Source organism: Entelurus aequoreus, linkage group LG23 (assembly GCF_033978785.1).
Source record: "Entelurus aequoreus isolate RoL-2023_Sb linkage group LG23, RoL_Eaeq_v1.1, whole genome shotgun sequence".
NCBI classification, from domain to species: Eukaryota; Metazoa; Chordata; class Actinopteri; order Syngnathiformes; family Syngnathidae; genus Entelurus; species Entelurus aequoreus.
Genome location: NC_084753.1, coordinates 3310198 through 3334768, shown reverse-complemented (window position 1 = coordinate 3334768; position 24571 = coordinate 3310198). Strand labels below are relative to the sequence as shown.

Genomic DNA, 24571 nt, shown 5'->3' with positions numbered 1-24571 from the left:
CGAAATTCCAGGGATTCCATAATACCATTTCTCAATTCAACATGTTACTACTTCAACATTTCTCAACCGATTTGAAAAATTCCAACACCCAACCATTTCAACTCATTCAGACCATTCAAGTGTTTTACCATTTTTTTTTTAAATCCCGCTTTTCCCGAAATTCCCAAATTTGGGGGAAATTCCCATTGAAATCGATGGGACAATTTTCAAAGTTCTACAACTCCCACATTTTTCATCTGATTCAAACTGCTCCAACTTCAAAATATTCAGCCTGTTTGGGAAGGGTGTGCTCTACTTCAACAATTATAAAAATAAATCCAGGATTTCAGTTCAACTTCAGTATTGGAGAATTCCTTCAGGAATTGCCTGATTGGTTGATTGATTGAAACTTTTATTAGTAGATTGCACAGTACAGTACATATTCCGTACAATTGACCACTAAATGGTAACACCCCAATACGTTTTTCAACTTGTTTAAGTCAGGGTCCACGTAAATCAATTCATGGTAAATTCAATTCATGGTCTCATCTAGTTGCATTTTATTATATAAACAATATTTGTGGAGGAAAAAAAAATATTAATTTAGAAATGCTATGTATTGTTGAGGTGCATTCACATCATATTAATAATTATATTTACCTTACTGTTTTACCTTATGCAACACTTTCATTTAGTCCTTTTTTTTTTATGTTCAAACTTGCGTTTTGGTTTATTTAATTTGAATTATGAATTGATGATGTGCAGGAATGTATGAAATGTCACTGTGCATTGAGTACATATTAGATGAATAAATATTACATCTAGATAACTAAATAATAGACATGTAAATAATAGATAACAGGGGTGCAATTGGAGCATGTGGTTGGTTTTTATTGACTTAAAAGTGGTACAAAATAAAAGTAAAAATGGGGGAAATGGGAAAAGGGTAGCAGCTCTGAAAAATAATAATAAAACATTGTATTTAAATAATAATATGTATACATTATTTGTAAGCTAGAAGCCCGTTTCCACCACAAAACATGTTTACCACGTAATTATGACTTTTGACTTTTTATCTCATATTTCTACTTTCTTATTTCATAATTTTCATAGGTTTTTTTTAATTATGAAGGACCATTAGAATATTTTTAGTGGCGGAAACGGGTTTCCATATTATGGACAATTTTTTTTTTAAATCTCATAATGATGACTATTTAATCTTATTGGCTCGTAATTTTGACATTTTTCACATAATTTCAACTTTTTAATCATATAATTTTGACTTTTATTTAGACTTTTTATGTAAGAATTAAGACTCTTTGTCTCATAGTTTCGACTTTTTTGTCTCGTAATTTCGACTTTTTATCTCACAAGTATGATTTTTTAAAATCTCATAATTATGTTGTTTTAAATCTCATAATTATGTTGTTTTTTTAATCTCTTAATTATGATTTTTTTTTTCTTCCTTTCAGACTATCTCATAATTTTTTATCTGTAAATTTGGACTTTTTTATCTCATAATTTCGATTTTTGATCTCATAATGATGACTTTCCATCTAATAATTATTACTTACCATTAGGGTATTTTTGTGACGGAAATGTTTTTGTTTTTAATCTCATAATGATGACATTTTATCTTATTGGCTCGTAACCTACTCAGTGGCCTAGTGGTTAGAGTGTCCGCCCTGAGATCGGTAGGTTGTGAGTTCGAACCCCGGCCGAGTCATACCAAAGACTATAAAAATGGGACCCATTACCTCCCCGCTTAACACTCAGCATCAAGGGTTGGAATTGGGGGTTAAATCACCAAAAACGTTTCCTGGGTGCGGCCACTGCTGCTGCCCACTGCTCCCCTCACCTCCCAGGGGGTGAAGAAGGGGATGGGTCAAATGCAGAGGACAAATTTCACCACACTTAGTGTGCGTGTGACAATCATTGGTACTTTAACTTAACTGTAATTTTGACTTTTTCACATAATTTAGAATTTTTAATCATATAATTATGATTTTTATTTTGACTTTTTATGTAATAATGAAGACTTTTTGTCTCATAGTGTCGACGTTTTTGTCTCGTAATTTCGATTTTTTTATCTCACAAGTATGATTTTTTAAATTTCATAATTATGTTTTTTTTAATCTCACAATTATGATTTTTTTCCCCCTTTCCGGCTATCTCATAATTTGTGTCTCATAATTATGGCTTTTTATCTTTAAATTTTGACTTTCTTATCTCATCATTTCGATTTTTTTAATCTCAAAATGACTTTTTTAATCTCATAATTGTTTTTTTTCTTCTCATAATTACGATATTTTTTTTTCATTTCAGACTATCTCATAATTATGGCTTTTTATCTTTAAATTTTGACTTTCTTATCTCATAATTTCGACTTTTCATCTCACAATGATGACTTTCCATCGAATAATTATTACTTACCATTAGGGTATTTTTGTGATGTTTTTGTTTTTAATCTTATAAATATGACTTTTTAATCACACAATTATGAATTTGTTCTCATCATTTCGATTTTCTTATCACAGAATTTCAAAATTTTGCCTCATAATTATTAATTTTTTATGACATGATTATAATTTAAACTCTTATGAATTTGACTTTTCCAGCTCACAATGTTAAACTCTTTAACTCATATTTGGGACTTTTTACGTTATCAATATAACTTTCCATTTGAGTATTTTTTAGTGGTGGAAACAAGTTATATATATATATATATATATATATATATATATATATATATATATATATATATATATATATATATATATATATATATATATATATATATATATATATATATATATGCATAAAAAATGTGAGTGAATGTCCAGTCCGCAGCCTCAAGTGAAAACAAGTTATGTTGAGCTGCAATTTAATTACCCAACATGCCTTGCGGGGCTGACGCTGAGGCTTGGCAATTCTCGCGAGACTTGCGGCGTGACGCTGCCCTATGTCTCGCGCACTCGCAGCTCCTTCGCTCAGTATATAAAGCAGCACAACGACGGACGGAGGACGGCTGGGGATCCGCAGCCCGGGATTGTAAATAAGACCGCCAAAAACTGTTTTATTTACAAAAGTGATGCCGGCTGTTTTAATGTACCGTTCCCAGTTGTTTTAGCAGTTTTTTGTCCTTTTTGGCTCTTTATTTCTCGCCCATTTCCGTGTGGGTGTTTTTACACTACGCGTGTAATGGCGAGCTCGGCTAACTCGAACCCAGTGGTAAGGATCAATCTCAAGGATTGTCAACGTGGGGGGAAATGGGGGTTTAAAACACATGTTTTGGATAATTCAATCACTTTAACCATTGACGTGGCAGTGCAGGAACACAAAATTAAACTTGCTGGACTTAAGTTTTAGATAGTAAGTGTTGTCAGTCCCACGGACAACAGCATAGGCATGACTTTAATGCTGTTAGAATACAGATTTTCAACAACAAAAAAAGATGCATTGCAACACATTTTAATACAAACTCTGAACTGGTGTGAAATTTGATAAATATTGGCATTTATGACGTTCTATTATGTCGATAGAATGATTTCACCCATGTCGTGATTGACGTTATGAAAGCGTTTAAAGTCGACACGAGGTTGTAAAAAAGGAGGAAAATGGCCGCCATAACGTGCTTCTTATTTCTTTTTTTTTAATGTACGCAAAGCACATCGCATCAAGCCCCGCGAACAAAACCGTAAAGCCGGCGTCTTTGTGATGGAATAAAGTCGGGAGAAATCGCGAAATGCTGCATCATTGTCCACCATTCCACGACTTCAACAAAGCCGCCCCCCACCCCCCAAAAAAACACTCCCAAGCTCATTTCGCTAAAGCCAAAATGTCCATTTTCCCACCGATAAAAGCAGTCCAAAACGACTAAGATAATGTTGGTTTAGGGGGGAATTCGCGAGCCACTTCGTAAAATGGCGTCCGCGTCTTCTGTCCCTCGCGTCGCTTCTGGCCCTCCTCCCCCTCGGCTGCCTGGTTTTATACCGCCATCTTGGCTCTCTAATATAGACTGGCCGGGGATGGGAAGGCGCTTACTCGGCGCTACGTCACGGGAGCCGCTTATAAACACCAGAGTGCCTTTAAATAGTGGAGGAGCCGCCCGGGCGGAGGGGGAGGGAAGCACGCAGCCGAGGTCTCTGTCTCGGGCGTCGGGGACAACGCGGCGCGGCGTCCCCCGCCCTCATGTCCGCTCGGTTGCAATCGTCCTGCCTTAACGCTTTTTTCCCCCTCAAACTTTGGCTTAAACATCCTTTTAAGTAGGTATATGTTCAAGGAGGACGTGCTTATTTACCAGAGGCGTCGAACTTGTTTTCGTCGTAGTTCTGGCTGCCGTCAGAGGGCCGCTGGCAACATCGAATAATTTATGAATTAGCATTTCATTATTTTGTTTACGGACACTGTAATAATAAAATTAAAAAAATGTATAGTGAGTACACATTACTGTAAATGTAAAAATATATATATATATATGTATACAGAAGCCCGTTTCCACCACAAAATATGTTTACCATGTAATTATGACTTATGTCTCATAATTTTTACTTTTGATCTCATTTCTACTTTCTTATTTCATAACTTTGACTTGTTTTCTTTGAATTATGAAGGACCATTAAAATATTTTTAGTGGCGGAATGGGCTTCTATATTATGGATTTTTTAAAATTTAAATATAATGACTTTTTATCTTATTGGCTCGTAATTTTGACTTTTTCACATAATTTTGACTTTTTAATGATATAATTATGACTTTTATTTCGACTTTTTATTTAATAATCAAGACTTTTTGTCTCATAGTTTCAACTTTTTTGTCTCGTAATTTCGACTATCTCACAGGTATGATTTTTTTAATTTCATAATTATGTTTTTTTTTATCTCACAATTATTTTTTTTCATTTCAGACTATCTCATAATTTTTATCATAATTATGGCTTTTTATCTTTAAATTTTGACTTTCTTATCTCATAATTTCGTGTTTTTTTTAATCTCATGACTTTTTTAATCTCATAATTGTTTTTCTTTTTCTCATAATTGTTTTTTTTTTTTCATTTCAGACTACCGTATTTTTCCGACTATAAGTCGCTCCGGAGTATAAGTCGCACCTGCCAAAAATGTATAATAAAGAAGGAAAATAACATATATAAGTCGCACTGGAGTAAAAGTCGCATTTTTGGGGGAAATTTATTTGATAAAACCCAACACCAAGAATAGACATTTGAAAGGCAATTTAAAATAAAAAAAGAATAGTGAACAACAGGCTGAATAAGTGTACGTTGTATGACGCATAAATAACCAACTGAGAACGTGCCTGGTATGTTAACGTAACATATTATGGTAAGAGTCATTCAAATAACTATAACATATAGAACATGCTATACGTTTACCAAACAATTTGTCACTCCCGATCGCTAAATCCGATGAAATCTTATAAGTCTAGTCTCTTACGTGAATGATCTAAATAATAATATTTGATATTTTATGGTAATGTGTTAATAATTTCACACATAAGTCGCTCCTGAGTATAAGTCCCACCCCCGGCCAAACTATGAAAAAAACTGCTACTTATAGTCCGAAAAATAGGGTATCTCATAATTATGGCTTTTTATCTTTAAATTATGGCTTTCTTATCTCATAATTTCGACCTTTGATCTCATAATGATGACTTTCCATCTAATAATTATTACTTACCATTAGGGTATTTTTGTGACTGAAATGTTTTTGTTTTTAGTCTTATAAATATGACTTATTTTGACATAATTATGAATTTGTTATCTCATAATTTCGCTTTACTATCTCATAAATTAGTTTTTTTTATCACAGAATTTCAAAATTTTGCCCTAAATTTTTTTTGCCTGAAAACTTATTAATTTGACTTTTCAGCTCACAATGTTAAAGTCTTTAACTCATATTTGAGACTTTTTACGTTATCGATATGACTTTCCATTTGAGTTATTTTTTTTAGTGGTGGAAACAGGCTTCCAAATATCACACATATGTTAATATTATTTTATTTGTTATACATATGTAAAAACTTTGGCTTAAAAATCTTTATAAATCCATATATGTTCTCGGAGGGCGTGCTTATTAACCAGAGGTGTCAAACTTGTTTTCATCGCAGTTATGGCTGCTGTCAGAGGGCCGCTGGCAACATCGAATAATGTATGAATTTGCCTAAGTATTTCATTATTTTATTTACGGACACTGTAAAAAAAAAATCTGTAGATTTGACAGTAAATCCGTTAACTCAGTCGCCAGAACTGTACTGTAAAATGTACAGTGAGTACACATTACTGTAAATGTAAAAAAAAAAATATATATATATGTATGTATATATATATATATATATATATATACATTATAAGCCAGAAGCCCGTTTCCACCACAAAACATGTTTACTACGTAATTATGACTTATGTCTCATAATTTTGACTTTTTATCTAATTTCTACTTTCTTATTTCATAATTTTGACTTGTTTTCTTTGAATTATGAAGGACCATTAAAATATTTTTAGTGGCGGGAACGGGCTTCCACATTATGGATTTATTTAATATTTTTTCAATCTCATAATAATGACTTTTTATCTTATTGGCTCGTAATTTTGACTTTTTAATAATATAATTATGACTTTTATTTCGACTTTTTATGTAATAAGACTGTCTCATAGTTTCGACTTTTTTGTCTCGTAATTTCGACTTTTTATCTCACAATTATGATTTTTAAATTTCCTTATGTTTTTTTATCACAATTAAGATTTTTTTTTCATTTCAGACTATCTCATAATTTTTATCTCATAATTATGGCTTTTTATCTTTACATTTTGACTTTCTTATGTCATAATTTCGATTTTTTTTAATCTCATAATTACTTTTTTAATCTCAATTGTTTTTTTTCTTCTCATAATTATACTTATTTTTTCATTTCAGACTATCTCATAATTATGGCTTTTTATTTTTAAATTTTGACTTTCTTATCTCATAATTTCGACTTTTGATCTCATAATGATGACTTTCCATCTAATAATTATTACTTACCATTAGGGTATTTTTGTGACTGAAATGTTTTTGTTTTTAATCTTATAAATACGACTTTTTTTGACATAATTATGAATTTGTTATCTCATAATTTCGCTTTACTATCTCATAAATTCGATTTTCTTATCACAGAATTTCAAAATTTTGCCCAAATTTTTTTTTGCCTGAAATCTTATGAATTCGACTTTTCCAGTTCACAATTTTAAAGTCTTTAACTCATATTTGAGACTTTTTACGTTATCGATATGACTTTCCATTTGAAAATTTTTTTAGTGGTGGAAACGGGCTTCCATATATTACATATAATGTTAATTTTATTTTATATGTTATACATATGTAAAAACGTTGTCTTTAAAATCCTTATAAGTCGGTATATGTTCAAGGAGGACGTGCTTATTTACCAGAGGCGTCAAACTTGTTTTCATCGCAGTTATGGCTGCTGTCAGAGGGCCGCTGGCAACATCGAATAATGTATGAATTTGCCTAAGCATTTCATTATTTTATTTACGGACACTGTAAAAAAAAAAAAAAATCTGCAGATTTGACAGTAAAACCGTCCACTCAGTCGCTAGAACTGTACTGTATAATGTACAGTGAGTACACATTACTGTAAAATGTAAAAAAAAAAGTATACATTATAAGCCAGAAGCCCACGTAATTATGACTTACGTCTCATAATTTTGACTATTGATCTCATTTCTACCTTCTTATTTTATAATTTTGACTTGTTTTCTTTGAATTATGAAGGACCATTAAAATATTTTTAGTGGTGGGAACGGGCTTCCATATTAAGGATTTTTTTGTTTTTTAATCTCATAATGATGACTTTATCTTATTGGCTCGTAATTTTGACTTTTTCACATAATTTTGACTTTTTAATCATATAATTATGACTTTTATTTCGACTTTTTATGTAATAATTAAGACTTTTTGTCTCATAGTTTCGACTTTTTTGTCTCATAATTTCGACTTTTTATCTCACAAGTATGATTTTTTAAATTTCATAATTATGTTTTTTTATCTCACAATTATGTTTTTTTTTTTTTCAGACTTTTTCATAATTTTTATCATAATTATGGCTTTTTATCTTAAAATTTTGACTTATCTCATAATTTCTTTTTTTTTTTAATCTCATAATGACTTTTTAAATCTCATAATTGTTTTTTTTCTTCTCATAATTATGATTTTTTTTTCATTTCAGACTACCGTATTTTTCGTACTATAAGTCGCTCTGGAGTATAAGTCTGGTATGTTAACATAACATATTATGGTAAGAGTCATTCAACTAACTATAACATATAGAACATGCTATACGTTTACCAAACAATCTGTCACTCCTAATCGCTAAATCCCATGAAATCTTATACCTCTAGTCTCTTACGTGAATGAGCTAAATAATATTATTTGATATTTTACGGTAATGTGTTAATAATTTCACACATAAGTCGCTCCTGAGTATAAGTCGCACCCCCGGCCAAACTATGAAAAAAACTGCGACTTATAGTCCAAAAAATACGGTATCTCATAATTATGGCTTTTTATCTTTAAATTTTGACTTTCGTATCTCATAATTTCGACTTTTGATCTCAAAATGCTGACTTTCCATCTAATAATTATTACTTATCGTTGGGGTATATTTGTGACTGAAATGTTTTTGTTTTTATTCTTATAAATATTACTTTTTTTTTTTTACATAATTATGAATTTGTTATCTCATAATTTCGCTTTACTATCTCATAAATTCGATTTTGTTATCACAGAATTTCAAAATTTTGCCCAAAATTTTTTTTGCCTGAAATCTAATGAATTCGACTTTTCCAGCTCACAATGTTAAAGTCTTTAACTCATATTTGGGACTTTTTACGTTATCGATATGACTTTCCATTTGAGTATTTTTTTAGTGGTGGAAACGGGCTTCCATATATTACATAATGTTAATTTTATTTTATATGTTATTCATATATATATTAAAACTTTGGCTTAAAAATCCTTATAAGTCGATATATGTTCTCGGAGGGCGTGCTTATTAACCAGAGGTGTCAAACTTGTTTTTATCGCAATTATGGCTGCCGTCAGAGGACCGCTGGCAACATTGAATAATAAATGAATTTAATTATGCATATAATTATATAATTTTTTTTACGGACACTGTAAAACAATCTGTAGATTTTACAGTAAAACTGGCAACTCAGTCGCCAGACCTGTACTGTAACACATTACTGTAAATGTAAAAAAAATATATATGTATACATTATTTATAAGCCAGAAGCCCGTTTCCACCACAAAACATGTTTACCACGTAATTATGACTTATGTCTCATAATTTTGACTTTTTATCTCATATTTCTACTTTCTTATTTCATAATTTTGACTTGTTTTCTTTATAAAAAAAAAAGTACTTTATCTACACATTTCTAGGCGTATGCGGGCCATTTAAAATGACGTGGCTGGCAAGATCTGGCCTTGAGTTTGACACCTGTTATTAATATTTTATTATTTTATTCATCAATATTTATAAATAATAGCAGAGTTTCCGCGGGTCATTGAAAAGCGTTAAAAAGATTTTGCGAAAATAACGCCTTAAATGCCATTAAAAAGCAATGTCCAGAGGCATGAAAAAAATGGCACACAATTGCATCGGGCAACAAAAAAGACAACAAGTTGCATTAAAAGCATTAAATTAGATTTGCTGACACCTGCAGAAACCCCGGATAGGCTTGTTTTTGGCGGAATGAAGTAACGACGCCTTAAACTGTGGGTGGGTTAATGATAATAATCATTAACGATAATCGTTGATGATAATCCACCTACTATTGTGTCGGTGAAAAAAACGATGCATTGTTTCTTTTTGTGGTTAGAGTTCACCGTGACGTACAACTGTACTGAGTCCCATATTTGGTGTGGCAAAATGATCAAAGTATTTAACTTTACTCTAAATTTGTGTTGTACCGATACCAATATTTTCAGTAATTTTCAAAATAAAAGGGACCACACAAAATGCAGCTTTATTTTTACAAACCGGGTCATACATTGGTTATAATTAAAGTTCTCCTGTGTCCATAGATGTATTTCCTAAATTTATAAACGTTTTGTTTTTTTAAATGACAAAATAATTTCTGGTAACAAAAAACATTGATGAAATAAGTTTTGTATTGACTATACTATTTGTATACATCCACCCATTTGTTTACATTCAGGAGTCCTGGCTTTCTGTTAGGGGTTAGCTATTGTATGGTGTGTAGTGAAGCATGTTAAGATAGTCCTTGTCCTACAGGGATGATACTTGTAAAACACGCAGATTATTTATCGCCACGGAGGCGAGGATTAGTGATTTCGGCTATTAGTTTTTAAGCCAAAATACGTCCATTTTCCCGGTTTGGTCTCCACACTGTTTCTGCTTGTAAGTGCTCTTGTGTGTGTTGAATCGGGACATTCGCCTTGGCTCTTATTAGCAGCAATGTCACTATCATATCCATTCTTTGCTTTTAAGCTAACAAGCGATTAGCGTGCTAGCTGCTTTTCTAGGAACTGAGCAGAATTAGGTTTTTCAACATGCGGTAATCGAATCAGTTTTACGATAATTAAAATAGGAAACGTTAAACAAAACGTATATATATAATATATCAATTAGTTTGTTTGAACACACTTTATAGCATAAGTGCGAGTTAAAATGATTTTTCTGCTTGCGGTAACCTTTATTGTTTTCTAATAAAAGCACTATAACATTCAAATTGCACATTCAACGTGTGGATTAAGTAAATAAAAATAACACATCTCTCCCCTCATTGTTGACGCCGCACAAGTCATTGCACCCACACGCCTCTGCCTTCAGGTGCTGCTGTGCAGAAACTGTGTCCACATTTAAAGGTCTGGGCACTCCATGCAGTAGCGTAGTTTATCAAATCGTATTAGTTAACCTCGGTGAACAATTAATACAAGCAATACAATATAAAGCTTTTTTTAAATCGAATAAGTCCTGTAGCCCTACATTACAGTTCTACACTGCTGCAAACTACATAGGAAACTCAAAAGTGCAGTAAGCATTGATGTATTTTGTAGGCAAACTTTTTATTGTCTTATTTTACAGGTACAACTAATAATATGCATGTATTTGAATCCTTACAACACAACTTCTCTGTTACACTAATAAATTAATTGTATACATCTTATTTTTAACCTGCACAAATTGAGTAATGTGCAGGCATACAAAATGTTACGGTTGGTGTGTGTATACCTAGTGGAATGTTGTTTTTTCTTTGTAGCCTAAGCTGTACAAGACTGTGATTGAGGATGTCATCAACGAGGTGCGAGAATTGTTCCTGGATGAGGGAGTGGATGAGCAAGTCCTCCTGGAACTGAAAACGGTGAGAGACTTTTGTACTGTATCGCCACTAATTGCGTTAAGGTCAATATGAAATGTACACAATTACCAACTAACACCAGCGTGTATTCAACACACTGCATGGTGTTCTTCTATTTGTCTTTTTCAGCTATGGGAGAGCAAACTGTTGCAGTCCAAGGCAGTCGACGGCTTCCACACCGAGGAGCAGGCTGCCCTGCAGGCCGCTCAGCAGCAGCAGCACCAACAGCAGCAGCAGGTCCAGCAGGGTTCCCAGCCAGCACAGTCGCAGCAAGTCGTCCTGTCTCCTCAGCAGCAGCAAGGTTGGTTCGCAAGAGTTAGGAGTGCTTTGAGTCCTGAAATGAATCGATAGCCCGCACGTTTTTCCGTACTTTCTAATATGCCTGGGCGAAAAATCGATTTGATCAATTACGGTATTTTTCGGACTATTAGGCGCATTTAAAATCCTTCCTTTTCTCAAAAATCGACAGTGCGCCTTATGCAACGTATTAATTCTGGTTGTGCTTACTGACCTCGAAGTAATTTGATTTGGTACATGGTGTAGTGATAAGTGTGACCAGTAGATGGCAGTCACACATAGGAATGACGTGTGGACTGCAGGTTGACGCCTGTTCAGCAAGTACAGGTTAGCAAGCGACACCAAAACGTTCATGTTCCATTGAGAATTTAGAACATTACACACAGCGCTCAAAAATCTGACAAAATGTTTTAGTACGACTTTCGTAAGCAACAAAGCTGCATCGTTTAATGGATTGTCGGAGCATTACGGCTAACATAGTCAGACGTACTGGGCTTCAACATACATGTATTGTTATGGTGTGTGTGTGAGGACCCCAAAATGGCACCTATTAGGAGACATTATCTGGCGTTTTGTTTCGCAATATTATGCAAAACCAACTTTTCTTACCCAATGGTTCCTTCTAATGTGTATTTGGGATCTGAATAAGTCCCGAAAATTTCCCGTCATCGATAAGCTCCTTCTTTTTCTTGTACCTCTTGTTGTGGGGCATTCATCCTCCGCTGTTTCCATTTGTAATAAAAAAGTAGCATCCACCTCTAACGTACAGTGCCCTCCAAGTATTGGAACAGTGAGGCCAATTCCTTTATTTTTGTTGTAGACTGAAAACATGGGTTTGACATCAAAAGATGAATATGAGACAAGAGATCAACATTTCAGCTTTTATTTCCAGGTATTTACATCTGGATCTGATGCACAACTTAGAAAATAGCGTTAATTGTAATGGAACACACCATTTTTAGGTGAGCAGAAGTATTATTTGGAACATATAAACATAAAATAGATTAAAGTGAATAAGACTTAATATTTAGTTGCAAATCCTTTGCTTTCAATAACTGCATCAAGCCTGGACCGGCCGTGGCCCGGTACCGGTCCGTGGACCAATTGGTACCGGGCCGCACAAGAAATTAAAAAAAAATGTTTTTTTATTAAATCAACATAAAAAACACAATATAAACATTATATATCAATATAGATCAATACAGTTTGCAGGGATACAGTCCATAAGCACACATGATTGTATTTCTTTATGACAAAAAAAAAATACCATACCATACCACTCCATCTGATTAGTCACCTAATTGTCAGGATAGTCTATGGTTTTGCTGCACTGCGGAGGGACGTTAGCCGCTAGCGGGGATGCTATACTGCAGTGAGGATGCGGCGGTTGTTTGCCTGTCGCTGTCCCATTTGCAGGACACAGCTAGAATGTGTCATCAACATACATTATAATGGTAAATAATAGTTCTAAAAGCTGTGTATTTGGTCAAATTTATATAATTTATATTGTTTTATCACATACCTTAGCTTTGTCTGCTATAATGAGATTTTTTGTCACTCGTGAACGTTTTATGAGTAGGGCTGCGTGACATGGCTGATAACTATCACAATATAATAAGTGTTTTATATTGGTCGATATAGATACCGGTAATTATTTTTGTATGACCTATCGAAAATAAAAAGCTGGAGAAAATTTGATGAAATGTAAAAAAAATTATTTCAAATGTAACCTTCCTCGAATTAATATCCCATCAGCTATCAAAGCAGAAAGGAAATGTCAACACAAGCATGGAAAACACTGAATCAGCGTAAACAAAATTGTAAAATCACGTTGAACACTTAACAATAAGCTCTTGAAATGAAGGTGCAAAAATAATGAATATGTAAGAAAATAGTGCAAAGTGTGAAAATGTAAACATAGAGAAACCTGAAAATAACTACTTTCTGCAGGTTTGGTGCCAAGAAGTTACAGTTGTGCTCTAAAGGGTGAGTGCGGTGGTGGTGTGGTATTAGCGGTCTTGGTGGGGACCAGTGCCTCGCATAAATTACAGAGCACATTGGTTGGACTGCAGTTCATTTTAAAAATGTTATTAAACTGCTGTACTGTTTCGCTTTATCCACATTTTCTTCGCTCTCTGCAACATGCATTCTTACTTTCTCTTCTCACTTCATGCAAAGATTCAACCGGGAGACAACAGGATGGCACAACTAAAAAGATAGATGACACTGTTACCTGATTGGCTGGTTAGGGTGTCATCCCCACAGATCACTTCTTGTGTTGCTCAGTTACCAGAGAGCGAGTGCCTTTCTTTGTGCAACCAACCTTGCTTTGCAACTACCGGTTTCTCCTGACAAGAGAAGAAAAAAATTATTTTTTATTGATATCAATTACATGTCTTATCAGAATCAGCTTTATTAGCAAAGTGTGTTTAACACACAATCTATCGTGATATATATTGATATTGTTTTATTGCCCAGTCCTAATAATGAGTCATCTTTTTGGCAGAGTGAAAATACTTGATGGCTCAGAATAATTGTTAAAAACTGTACTGTGTTGTAACTAGTACCAGTATGGTTTGAACATGTTTCCCTCTGCAGCCTCCCAGCAGCAAGTTCTTGTTCAAGATTCCAAGCTCCTACAGCACATGACTACAACAGGCATGGTCAGTGAACACTTCTCGTAGTATTTAGACATTTGTTTTTCCCTGATGTTGCGTGTCACTTGTGTCCGACTCCATGATACTGATGGTTATTTGGCTCCTTTAGAGTGCGGCAGCGACACAAGCAGCGCTCGCTCTGCCCACAGGAGTCACGCCATATCCCCAGCTTATCACCAGCTCAGGTAAGTCACGCCATATCCCCAGCTTATCACCAGCTCAGGTAAGTACCACACTTTGTCATTACTAATGGAATCCCATCTTGAAGCATACCCTTTTTATGGCTTTGCGCTTTCTCAGGTCAGTTCCTGCAGGTTGTCCGTGCGCCCAACGGGGTGCAGTACGTGTTTCAGCAGCCTCAGCAGTCCATCCTCTTGCAGCAGCAGATGCAACCTGGCTCTGTGCAGGCCCCGGTCATACAGCAGGTATGCTTGTCCAACACGCTGTCCCAAGGCTGTCGTGTTCGTCCTGGCGAGCTAACTTGTCACAATGCACCCTCGTCCAGGTCCTGGCTCCTCTACAAGGAAGCCTGTCTCAGCAAACCGGAGTAATCATCCAACAGCCTCAGATTGTCTTAGCCCCTGGAAACAAAGTCCAAGGCAACGCACAGGTGAGTACGTTCTGCCGCCAGATTTCAGTTTCCATTCACCTTAAAGGCCTACTGAAATTAATTTTTTTTATTTAAACGGGGATAGCAGATCCATTCTATGTGTCATACTTGATCATTTCGCGATATTGCCATATTTTTGCTGAAAGGATATAGTAGAGAACATTGACGATAAAGTTCGCAACTTTTGGTCGCTGATAAAAAAAAAGCCTTGCCTGTACCGGAAGTAGCGTGACGTCACAGGCTGAAGGGCTCCTCACATTTCCTCATTGTTTACACCAGCAGCGAGAGCGATTCAGACCGAGAAAGCGACGATTACCCCATTAATTTGAGCCAGGATGAGGAAAGTGAGAGTGAAGGATTAGAGTGCAGTGCAGGACGCATCTTTTTTCGCTCTGACCGTAACTTAGGAACAAGCTGGCTCATTGGATTCCACACTTTCTCCTTTTTCTATTGTGGATCACGGATTTGTATTTTAAACCACCTCGGATACTATATCCTCTTGAAAATGAGAGTCGAGAACGCGAAATGGACATTCACAGTGACTTTTATCTCCACGACAATACATCGGTGAAGCACTTTAGCTACGGAGCTAACGTGATAGCATTGTGCTTAAATGTAGATAGAAACAAAAGAAATAAACCCCTGACTGGAAGGATAGACAGAAAATCAACAAAACTATTAAACCATGGACCTGTAAACACACGGTTAATGCTTTCCAGCTTGGCGAAGCTTAACAATGCTGTTGCTAACGACGCCATTGAAGCTAACTTAGCAACGGGACCTCACAGAGCTATGATAAAAACATTAGCGCTCCACCTACGCCAGCCAGCCCTCATCTGCTCATAAACACCCGTGCTCACCTGCGTTCCAAAGATCAACGGAAGGACGAAGGACCTCACCCGATCATCCGTGCGGCCGGCGGCTAGCGTCGGCTAGCGTCGGCTAGCGCGTCTGCTATCCAAGTCAAAGTCTTCCTGGTTGTGTTGCTACAGCCAGCCGCTAATACACCGATCCCACCTACAGCTTTCTTCTTTGCAGTCTTCATTGTTCATTAAACAAATTGCAAAAGATTCACCAACACAGATGTCCAGAATACTGTGGAATTTTGAGATGAAAACAGAGCTTTTTTGTATTGGATTCAATGGTGTCCGAATACTTCCGTTTAACTACTGACGTCACGCGCATACGTCATCATAAATAGACGTTTTCAACCGGAAGTTTAGCTGGAAATTTAAAATTGCACTTTATATGTTAACCTGGCCGTATCGGCATGTGTTGCAATGTTAAGATTTCATCATTGATATATAAACTATCAGACTGCGTGGTCGGTAGGAGTGGGTTTCAGTAGGCCTTTCATAATATCAACACATTTTACATTTGACAGGACATACCGTATTTTCCGGACTATAGAGCGCACTGGTCTATAAGCTGCACCCACTAACTTTTTGGGAAAAAATATTTGTCCGTATTAGCCGCAGATATGTACGTTGCGTAATTTGTTATTTTCACAAAAATATTCGGTTAATGTTTATTTACATACCTTAATTGTCACGGAACAATTAGCTGCGGAAACTAGCACTCCAATCAGCTAAACAGACTCAATAACTCCACGGTGACATTTTGATGAATTTACTGAGGAATTTGTGAAACTGAAATAATGCTATTGTAAATTATTAATACTGACACAGACACTAGCATATTACGAGGTTAGCTTTATTACAATAGCATGTATAAATATGCATGAAAACACTCCTACAGACAGCACACTTGGGATGGTTTTGTATTATGGTTTAGTTATATTGTGAAACCTACAGACGTTGTTTGGAGTGATGAATGAAAAATCCATGCAAGTGGAAAACGCTATGGACGGCTAGAAGACAGAACGGCACCGGTTAAAAGCTCAGTCTAAATAGAAGACCAATGCAGCACCTGCAATGAGCGAATTCATCCAAAAGATGGCGCCATAGCACAAACAATAACTCACCTTAAAGATTAAAGACTAAAGTACCAATGATTGTCACACACACACTAGATGTGGTGAAATTTGTCCTCTGCACCTGTTCAGTGTCTTTGCCTGTATTTATTTATTTATTTATTTTATTTTATTTATTTATTTTTTTTTAAATTTTTATTTCAAACAACATCAAAAAAGACACAAGATACACTTACCATTAGTGCATCAACCCAAGAAAACCCTCCCTCCCCCATTCACACTCATCCACACTCATTTACACAAAAGGGGCTGTCTCTTTTTGTTAAATGATAAATGATAAATGGGTTATACTTGTATAGCGCTTTTCTACCTTCAAGGTACTCAAAGCGCTTTGACAGTATTTCCACATGTACCCATTCACACACACATTCACACACTGATGGCGGGAGCTGCCATGCAAGGCGCTAACCAGCAGCCATCAGAGGCAAAGGGTGAAGTGTCTTGCCCAAGGACACAACGGACGTGACTAGGAAGGTAGAAGGTGGGAATTGAACCCCAGTAACCAGCAACCCTCCGATTGCTGGCACAGCCACTCTACCAACTTCGCCACGGAACAAAACAAACAAAGGACCTTATCTTCACCAGACCGGGTTGTCAATGAAATCAGATTGTTCAAAAGGGTTCTTAAAACCAGGTCCAGTTCAGATTACGTCCAGATCGGGCTCAGCAACACACACCTTCACCCATGTACACCAAAAACCAGGGAACATAGCAGGTTGCATACAATCCACAAACAAAAATACATTTTCAAATTAAGCACCCATGCTTGTGTTTATTTAAAACTATCTGCATTATGGCCGTCGAAGAAGAAAAATCCATAAATTAGCTGCACCGTTTTATAAGCCGCAGGGTTCAAAGCGTAGGAAAAAAGTAGCGACTTTTCATCTGGAATTTACGGCAGTTTATTTGCCGCAATTGTGATGGTATTAACTTAGAGTGGCGGCTCTGCGTCGAGTATGGACATGCACAAACAGTTAGCAGGAGCTGCTAGCAGTAGCCTTGCCTGGCACCAAATGGACCAAGCTGCACGGTGTGAGATCCATCCATCCATTTTCTACTGCTTGTCCCTTTTAGGTTCGCGGGGGTGGTAGAGCCTATCTCAGCTGCATTCGGGCGGGAGGCGGGGTACACCCTGGACAAGTCGCCACATACAAATGATCATTTATTTGTGATCAGCATTGAAAGACATTGATTGGGATTTGGCGATCACAAACTTTTCCACAGAAATTGGCCGATATTGATCAGTGGCCGATCGATTATTGTCAAACTGTCAATAGCACTTACCATAAACACATTGAAAATTTTCAGTTGATACATGAGATTAGTATCAGCTGATATCACTCAAACCCTGATAGGAACATCCCTAGGTTTTAGTTCACACAGCCTTTTAATGTAATATTTTCTTTCAAAGTTGGCGACACACACTTGCAGGATTTTGTACCAGGAACTCAGCAGGTCTCCTTCGCGTCTTGCGGTCCTTCCCCAACAGGTGATGCAGGCTGCTGCAGTGACATCTCAGCAGTCAGCGGCCCAGGTCCAGCAGGCCCAGGTCCAGCAGGCCCAGGTCCAACAAGCCCAGGTCCAGCAAGCGCCACAAGGCACAGCAGCGCCACAGGGCGCAGCAGTGCCACAGGCCCAGGTGCAGCCGCAGCAGGCAACCCCTGGTCAAACTCAGGCTCCGCAGCCGCCTATAATGCTTCAGGTGGACGGGGCCGGTGACACGTCCTCGGATGAAGACGAAGACGAGGAAGAGGAATATGACGAGGACGAGGAGGAGGAAAAAGAGAAAGAGGCGGGAGAGGAAGGGCAGGTGGAGGAGGTGAGAGAAACCCCTTTTATTGAAAGATTGTTTGTCATTGATGGTCGTGTTTGCTTGTTAGGAGTCACTGAACAGTGGCGATGATGTCTCCGACGAGGAGGACCAGGAGCTGTTTGACACAGAGAATGTAGTCGTGTGCCAGTATGACAAGGTGAGACACGTTCATGTGACCCCGTCTCAACATGCATCTACACACAGACATTTTGTCCTCTTTTTCCCCATTCAGACCAAATATGGTAAACACTTGGTCTGAGGCGTGTTAAGTAAATTTTACTCTGTTACATTTAAGTAACTTTTTGGATAAAATGTGCTTGTCAGAGTACCGTATTTTTCGGAGTATACAGTAAGTCGCTCCGGAGTATAAGTCGCACCAGCCGAAAATGCATAATAAAGAAGGAAAAAAACATATAAGTCGCAGTGGAGTGTAAGTCGCACTTTTGGGGGAAATATATTTGATAAAACTCAACACCAAGAATAGACATTTGAAGGGCAATTTAAAATAAATAAAGAATAGTGAACAACAGGCTGAAAAAGTGTACGTTATATGAGGCATAAATAACCAACTGAGAACGTGCCTGGTATGTTAACGTAACATATTATGGTAAGAGTCATTCAAATAACTATAACATATAGAACATGCTATACGTTTACCAAACAATCTGTCATTCCTAATTAGGGATGTGCTTTAAAATGTAATATCGGAATTTATCGGTATCGTTTTTTTTATTATCGTATCGGGGTTTTATTTTTTTATTATTTTTTTAAAATTCTTAAATCAACATAAAAAACACAAGATACACTTACAATTAGTGCACTAACCCAAAAAATCTCCCTCCCCCATTTACACTCATTCACACAAAAGGGTTGTTTCTTTGTTATTAATATTCTGGTTCCTACATTATATATCAATATATATCAATACAGTCTGCAAGGGATACAATCCGTAAGCACACATGATAGTGCGTGTTGCTGGTCCACTAATAGTACTAACCTTTAACAGTTAATTGTACTCATTTTCATTAATTACTAGTTTCTATGTAACTGTTTTTATATTGTTTTACTTTCTTTTTTATTCAAGAATTTTTTTTTAATTTAGTTATCTTATTTTATTTAATACATTTTTTTTAAAAGGACCTTATCTTCACCATACCTGGTTGTCCAAATTAGGCATAATAATGTGTTAATTCCACGACTGTATATATCGGTATCGGTTGATATCGGTATAGGTAATTAAGAGTTGGACAATATCGGATATCAGCAAAAAAGCCATTATCGGACATCCCTACTCCTAATCGCTAAATCCGATGAAATCTTATACGTCTAGCTAGTCTCTTATGTGAATGAGCTAAATAATATTATTTGATATTTTACGGTAATGTGCTAATAATTTCACACATAAGTCGCACCCCCGGCCAAACTATGAAAAAAACTGCGACTTATAGTCCAAAAAATACGGTAGTTTTAATGCAACCTACGTTTTACTTTTACTTGAATACTTTTGTGAAGAAAAAACGCTACTTTTAGTCCGTTACATTGAGTTTCAATCCGATCTTTACATAGGTTATAAATAATTGTGATATAAATATCACAATTATTTATAACCTATTGATTAAGGCTTGCAAAGACGTAATTATTTGTCAGCGAGCCTTCTTCCGGCAGGCGCCATCACATGACTCTGTTTCGCCAATCCAAGGTAAGCAGTAGTGACGCTTTAAAATCATTTCATCAATCAAACAAGCACAAAGTACATATATTAAAGCTGAAATAGGCCAGTATTTTTAAATTATATGATAAAATAAAAACTTACTTGGTTAATAAGTGTCCCAATGTTCCCAAAGACAACAATTTGATTACGTGACATAACATCAGCACAGCCCATCTTTTTGAGAGAACTGGCGAACGGAAACCTATAACAGTTGACGAAAATCATAACCACAAGTGTCATTTAAACACATTAAAACCATACCAACACTAAATAGCAGTGGGAAGGAGCTTGAAAGTTACTAGTGTTTTCTTATTAGTATGTAGCATTCTCTTCTACTACTATATCTACATTGTAACATAGCTTAAACAAGCTGAAATGACCACAATTTCCCCCTAGTGTACGAGAGTCACAGTAGAGATAAGAGCATGGAAACTACAACTTCACATGTAGGTGTTAAAATAGACAAAACTGAATTGTTTGACAAATCAGGCTAATTTAGTGCATAGAAACGTACTGAATGTTCAAAGTGACATGACGTCAAGACAAGGCAGCACACATCTTCAATGATACGTTTCAAACTAGTAAAAAGAACAACATGCAATGTCATCACTGCCGATAGAAATGTTCACATTTCAGCCTACAAGAATTCCACTTCCAACTAGAGGAAACGTACTACAGTAAATTGTATATGATTTTTATGTCTTACACGCACTAGCACACACACACACACACACACACATACTACGGTTATAGTCCATGAACCGTTAAAAAATAGCTACAAAATATATTAGAGCTTGTTCACAAGTTGCTCAATGCTTGAGTATTCTTTTCACGGAATACTTAATTATTTTGATGACTACTTTTACTTGAATCATATTATTCTAAAGTATTGGCACTCTTACTTGAATGTTTGTTTACTCTACCCACCTCTGATTGAGACTGGGTTAGTCCCGATAATTGTTGCTGAAACAGGTCGTTGAATATTTACGACTAAAGCTCTTCATGGGACTGTCGGCGCGTCTCGAGTCGTCGCTCGATACAGAAAGTAGCCAATGAAGAACATTGAAAAGGCATTGGGGCTACTTTGTTGAGAATGTACTCCTAGCATGCTCGTTAATAGGGATAGGTACAAAATTCGGTACTTTCTTGGCACAGACCGGTTGCAGACTCCACCAGCTCTTCACACTTCGGCACATGGTGATCACTCCAGCAGTACCGAGAGCGCACTCAGCCAAACTACCTTTTAGATAATGTTGCCATTTTCAGTGCCAACTAGGGCTACAACTAATTTGATAATCGATTAATCTGTCGATTATTACTTCGATTAATGATCGAATAAAAGAGACAAACTACCGTATTTTCCGCACCATAAGCCGCACCTAAAAACCACAAATTTTCTCAAAAGCTGACAGTGCGGCTTATAACCCGGTGCGCTTTATATATCGATTAATATTCATATTTATTTTCAAAAAGTTTAGGTCTCGCAACTACGGTAAACAGCCGCCATCTTTTTTCCCCGTAGAAGAGGAAGCGCTTCTTCTACGGTAAGCAACCGCCCCCATAGAAGAGGAAGCGCTTCTTCTTCTACTGTAAGCAACCGCCAAGGTGAGCACCTGCCCCCGTAGAAGAAGAAGCGCGCGGATATTTCATTTGATTTGTGTGTTTCTGTAAAGACCACAAAATGGCTCCTACTAAGAGACACGCGTACAAGGTTCCACTGACTTTTGATATTCATGTGAACCGCACTGTGGATACAACGGGAGCACGTACGGTGAATATCCGTTAGCTTGCCATGCTAACGGCCAGAAACTTCCACCCACGGTGATATTCAAAAGGAAGACTTTGCCAAAAGAGAACTTTCCAGCCGGCGTCATCATAAAAGCTAACTCGAAGGGATGGATGGATGAAGAAAAGATGAGCGAAGAGACCGGGTGACTTTTTTCACGCAGCTCCGTCCCTGTTGATCTACGACTGCATGCGCGTCCACATCACAGATGGTGTCAAAAAACAAGTGAAGCACACCGAAGAAGAAGAATTCGAGGGATTTGTGGATGAGTAATAACTTCAGAACGTGAGCTTTAATTGTTTATTTTGTGTGTTGTGTGACATTAACGTTCGAGCAACGTTGAGTTATTGATGTTGCTATTGCTCTGCACTATTTTGAGTGTTACTATTTTTGTGATTGCACATTTGCACATTACATTTTGGGAGTGAACAGAGTTGTTAGAACGCTGGTTTGTAATATATTATTAAAGTTTGACTGACCTATCTGACTGTTTTTTTGACATTCCCTTTAGCGCAGCGTAGGTGCGGCTAATAACACGGGGCGGCTAATAGGTAAACAAAGTTTTGAAATATGCCATTCATTGAAAGTGCGGCTAATAACACGGGGCGGCTTATGGTGCGGAAAATACGGTACATTTCTATCCTTTCCAGTATTTTATTGGGGGGAAAAAACAGCATACTGGCACCATACTTATTTTGATTATTGTTTCTCAGCTGTTTGTAAATGTTGCAGTTTATAAATAAAAGGTTGTTAAAAATGTTTTTTTTAATATTTAAAAAAGTAGCCTCTGCGCATGCGCAGAGCATAGATCCAACGAATCAATGACTAAATTATTCGCCAACCATTTTTATAATCGATTAGTTGTTGCAGCCCTAATGCCAACAAAGAAATGGACTCAAAAAACGCTACAACTTAAGTAAAGTAAGGCTCCACTTCTCCAAAAATGTGTTAGCTTGATGCTAATATACGTTGGCTTTTCTATTGACATGCTACTGATTAGCATTAGCGATTTTACACGGCAATTATAACACCTCCAATATCATCATAGTTTTCCGCCATATCGCTCAGCCCTAATTTTTTTATTTTTTTAAATCATAAACATTTTTATTGAGAAAATCTTTATTCCCTCAGATTCACAGAAGTAAGAACAAATGGAAATTCCACCTAAAAGACGGCATCATGAATCTGAACGGGAGAGACTACGTCTTCTCTAAAGCCATCGGGGACGCCGAATGGTGAGGACGAGCCACGCGACAGGAGCAGGAACTCTGTTACCCCTCCAGTCCAGGTACCAGTAAACAATATCACTATCCTTCCATATCCTGTGACTGGATAGGGCCCGGGGAGGTGTCGGGGAGTCTTAAGGGAACTCTTACAGGACTGTGAGGTACTGAACCCACGTGGGTCTCACTGGTAGCCCTCAGACAGCCTCGCAGGATGAGAAACCGACAGTGAACTTTTTGTTTCTCAGCCTCGATCCCCACTTGTTTCTCATACAGCATTTCACAGCATGCAGGCGTTAAGAGGACCAGCTTGCAGGCCAAAGGCCACCCTTAGCTGTTAGACCGGTATAACCGGTCCAAAGTTTCCGCCTTCTCGTCTGCCAGAATGAACGTTTTGTTTTTTGTCCTCGCCCCGCTTTTATTTTTGTTCTCGTGTCTCTCAAATTTTGGCAAACGGTGCTCCGAAGCTTTTATACGTTTTCTTTAAAAAAAAATTTAAGGGTTGTAACACGGACGGTAAAATTGACATGAATCTTAAAAGAAAAGATCATTTATAGCTGTATAAAGGCGCTATTTTAAAATAATTCCGCATAAGCAAAAGAAAAGCAATTTAGTTTTTGAAGAATGAACACATTGTTTTAGTGTGCGTTTTGAAATGTCAGTTTGTCACGTGTGTGTACTTAAAGCAGTCAAGGTAATCATTAGCCACTGTGAGTGTGTGTGTGTGTGAGCTCACACTTGTTGATTGCAACACTACATCCCCACCAAGCAGATTAGTCGCCACCTTTTGCTCAACACTGAAGCTTTTTTGTATTTATTCATGAAACTTATTCACTTCGAGCCGCACCAAACTGTGCTCTTACAATCATATAAGTGTTCCTTTTTTTCTTCATGTTGGCTGAACAAGGCTGTGTAACGTTGTTCCAAAAATTTTAATCTTTTAAGCAAAGATGTTTTCTAATGAAAGGAGAGGGAGTGTGTTTCGCCACATGTCTTCAGTGCCCCCCTGTTGCAGAAATTTGAAATAAAGTACACCTTTTTTGGGCTGCTGTGTCCACTGGCTGGTTGGTGTAATCCACATATTTTTATAAGAAAAAATGTGAA

General features: G+C 36.7%; 1 protein-coding gene across 2 annotated transcripts; it reads left to right on the top strand.

Annotated features, from left to right (window-relative positions):
• Window positions 1-2968: 2968 nt before the first annotated feature.
• On the top strand, window positions 2969-24512 carry gtf2a1 (general transcription factor IIA, 1). Of its 2 annotated transcripts, XM_062033837.1 has the most exons (11): window positions 2969-3210; window positions 11279-11380; window positions 11507-11678; window positions 13625-13660; window positions 14273-14337; window positions 14441-14516; window positions 14632-14756; window positions 14837-14941; window positions 18424-18753; window positions 18815-18904; window positions 23376-24512. In XM_062033837.1, the coding sequence occupies exons 1-11, from the start codon at window positions 3181-3183 to the stop codon at window positions 23481-23483; spliced, it is 1239 nt and encodes a 412-aa protein (XP_061889821.1). In that variant the 5' UTR covers window positions 2969-3180; the 3' UTR covers window positions 23484-24512. The 2 variants fall into 2 exon arrangements, with proteins under 2 accessions (XP_061889821.1, XP_061889822.1); XM_062033838.1 differs by lacking the exon at window positions 13625-13660.
• The last annotated feature ends 59 nt before the right edge of the window (window positions 24513-24571 follow it).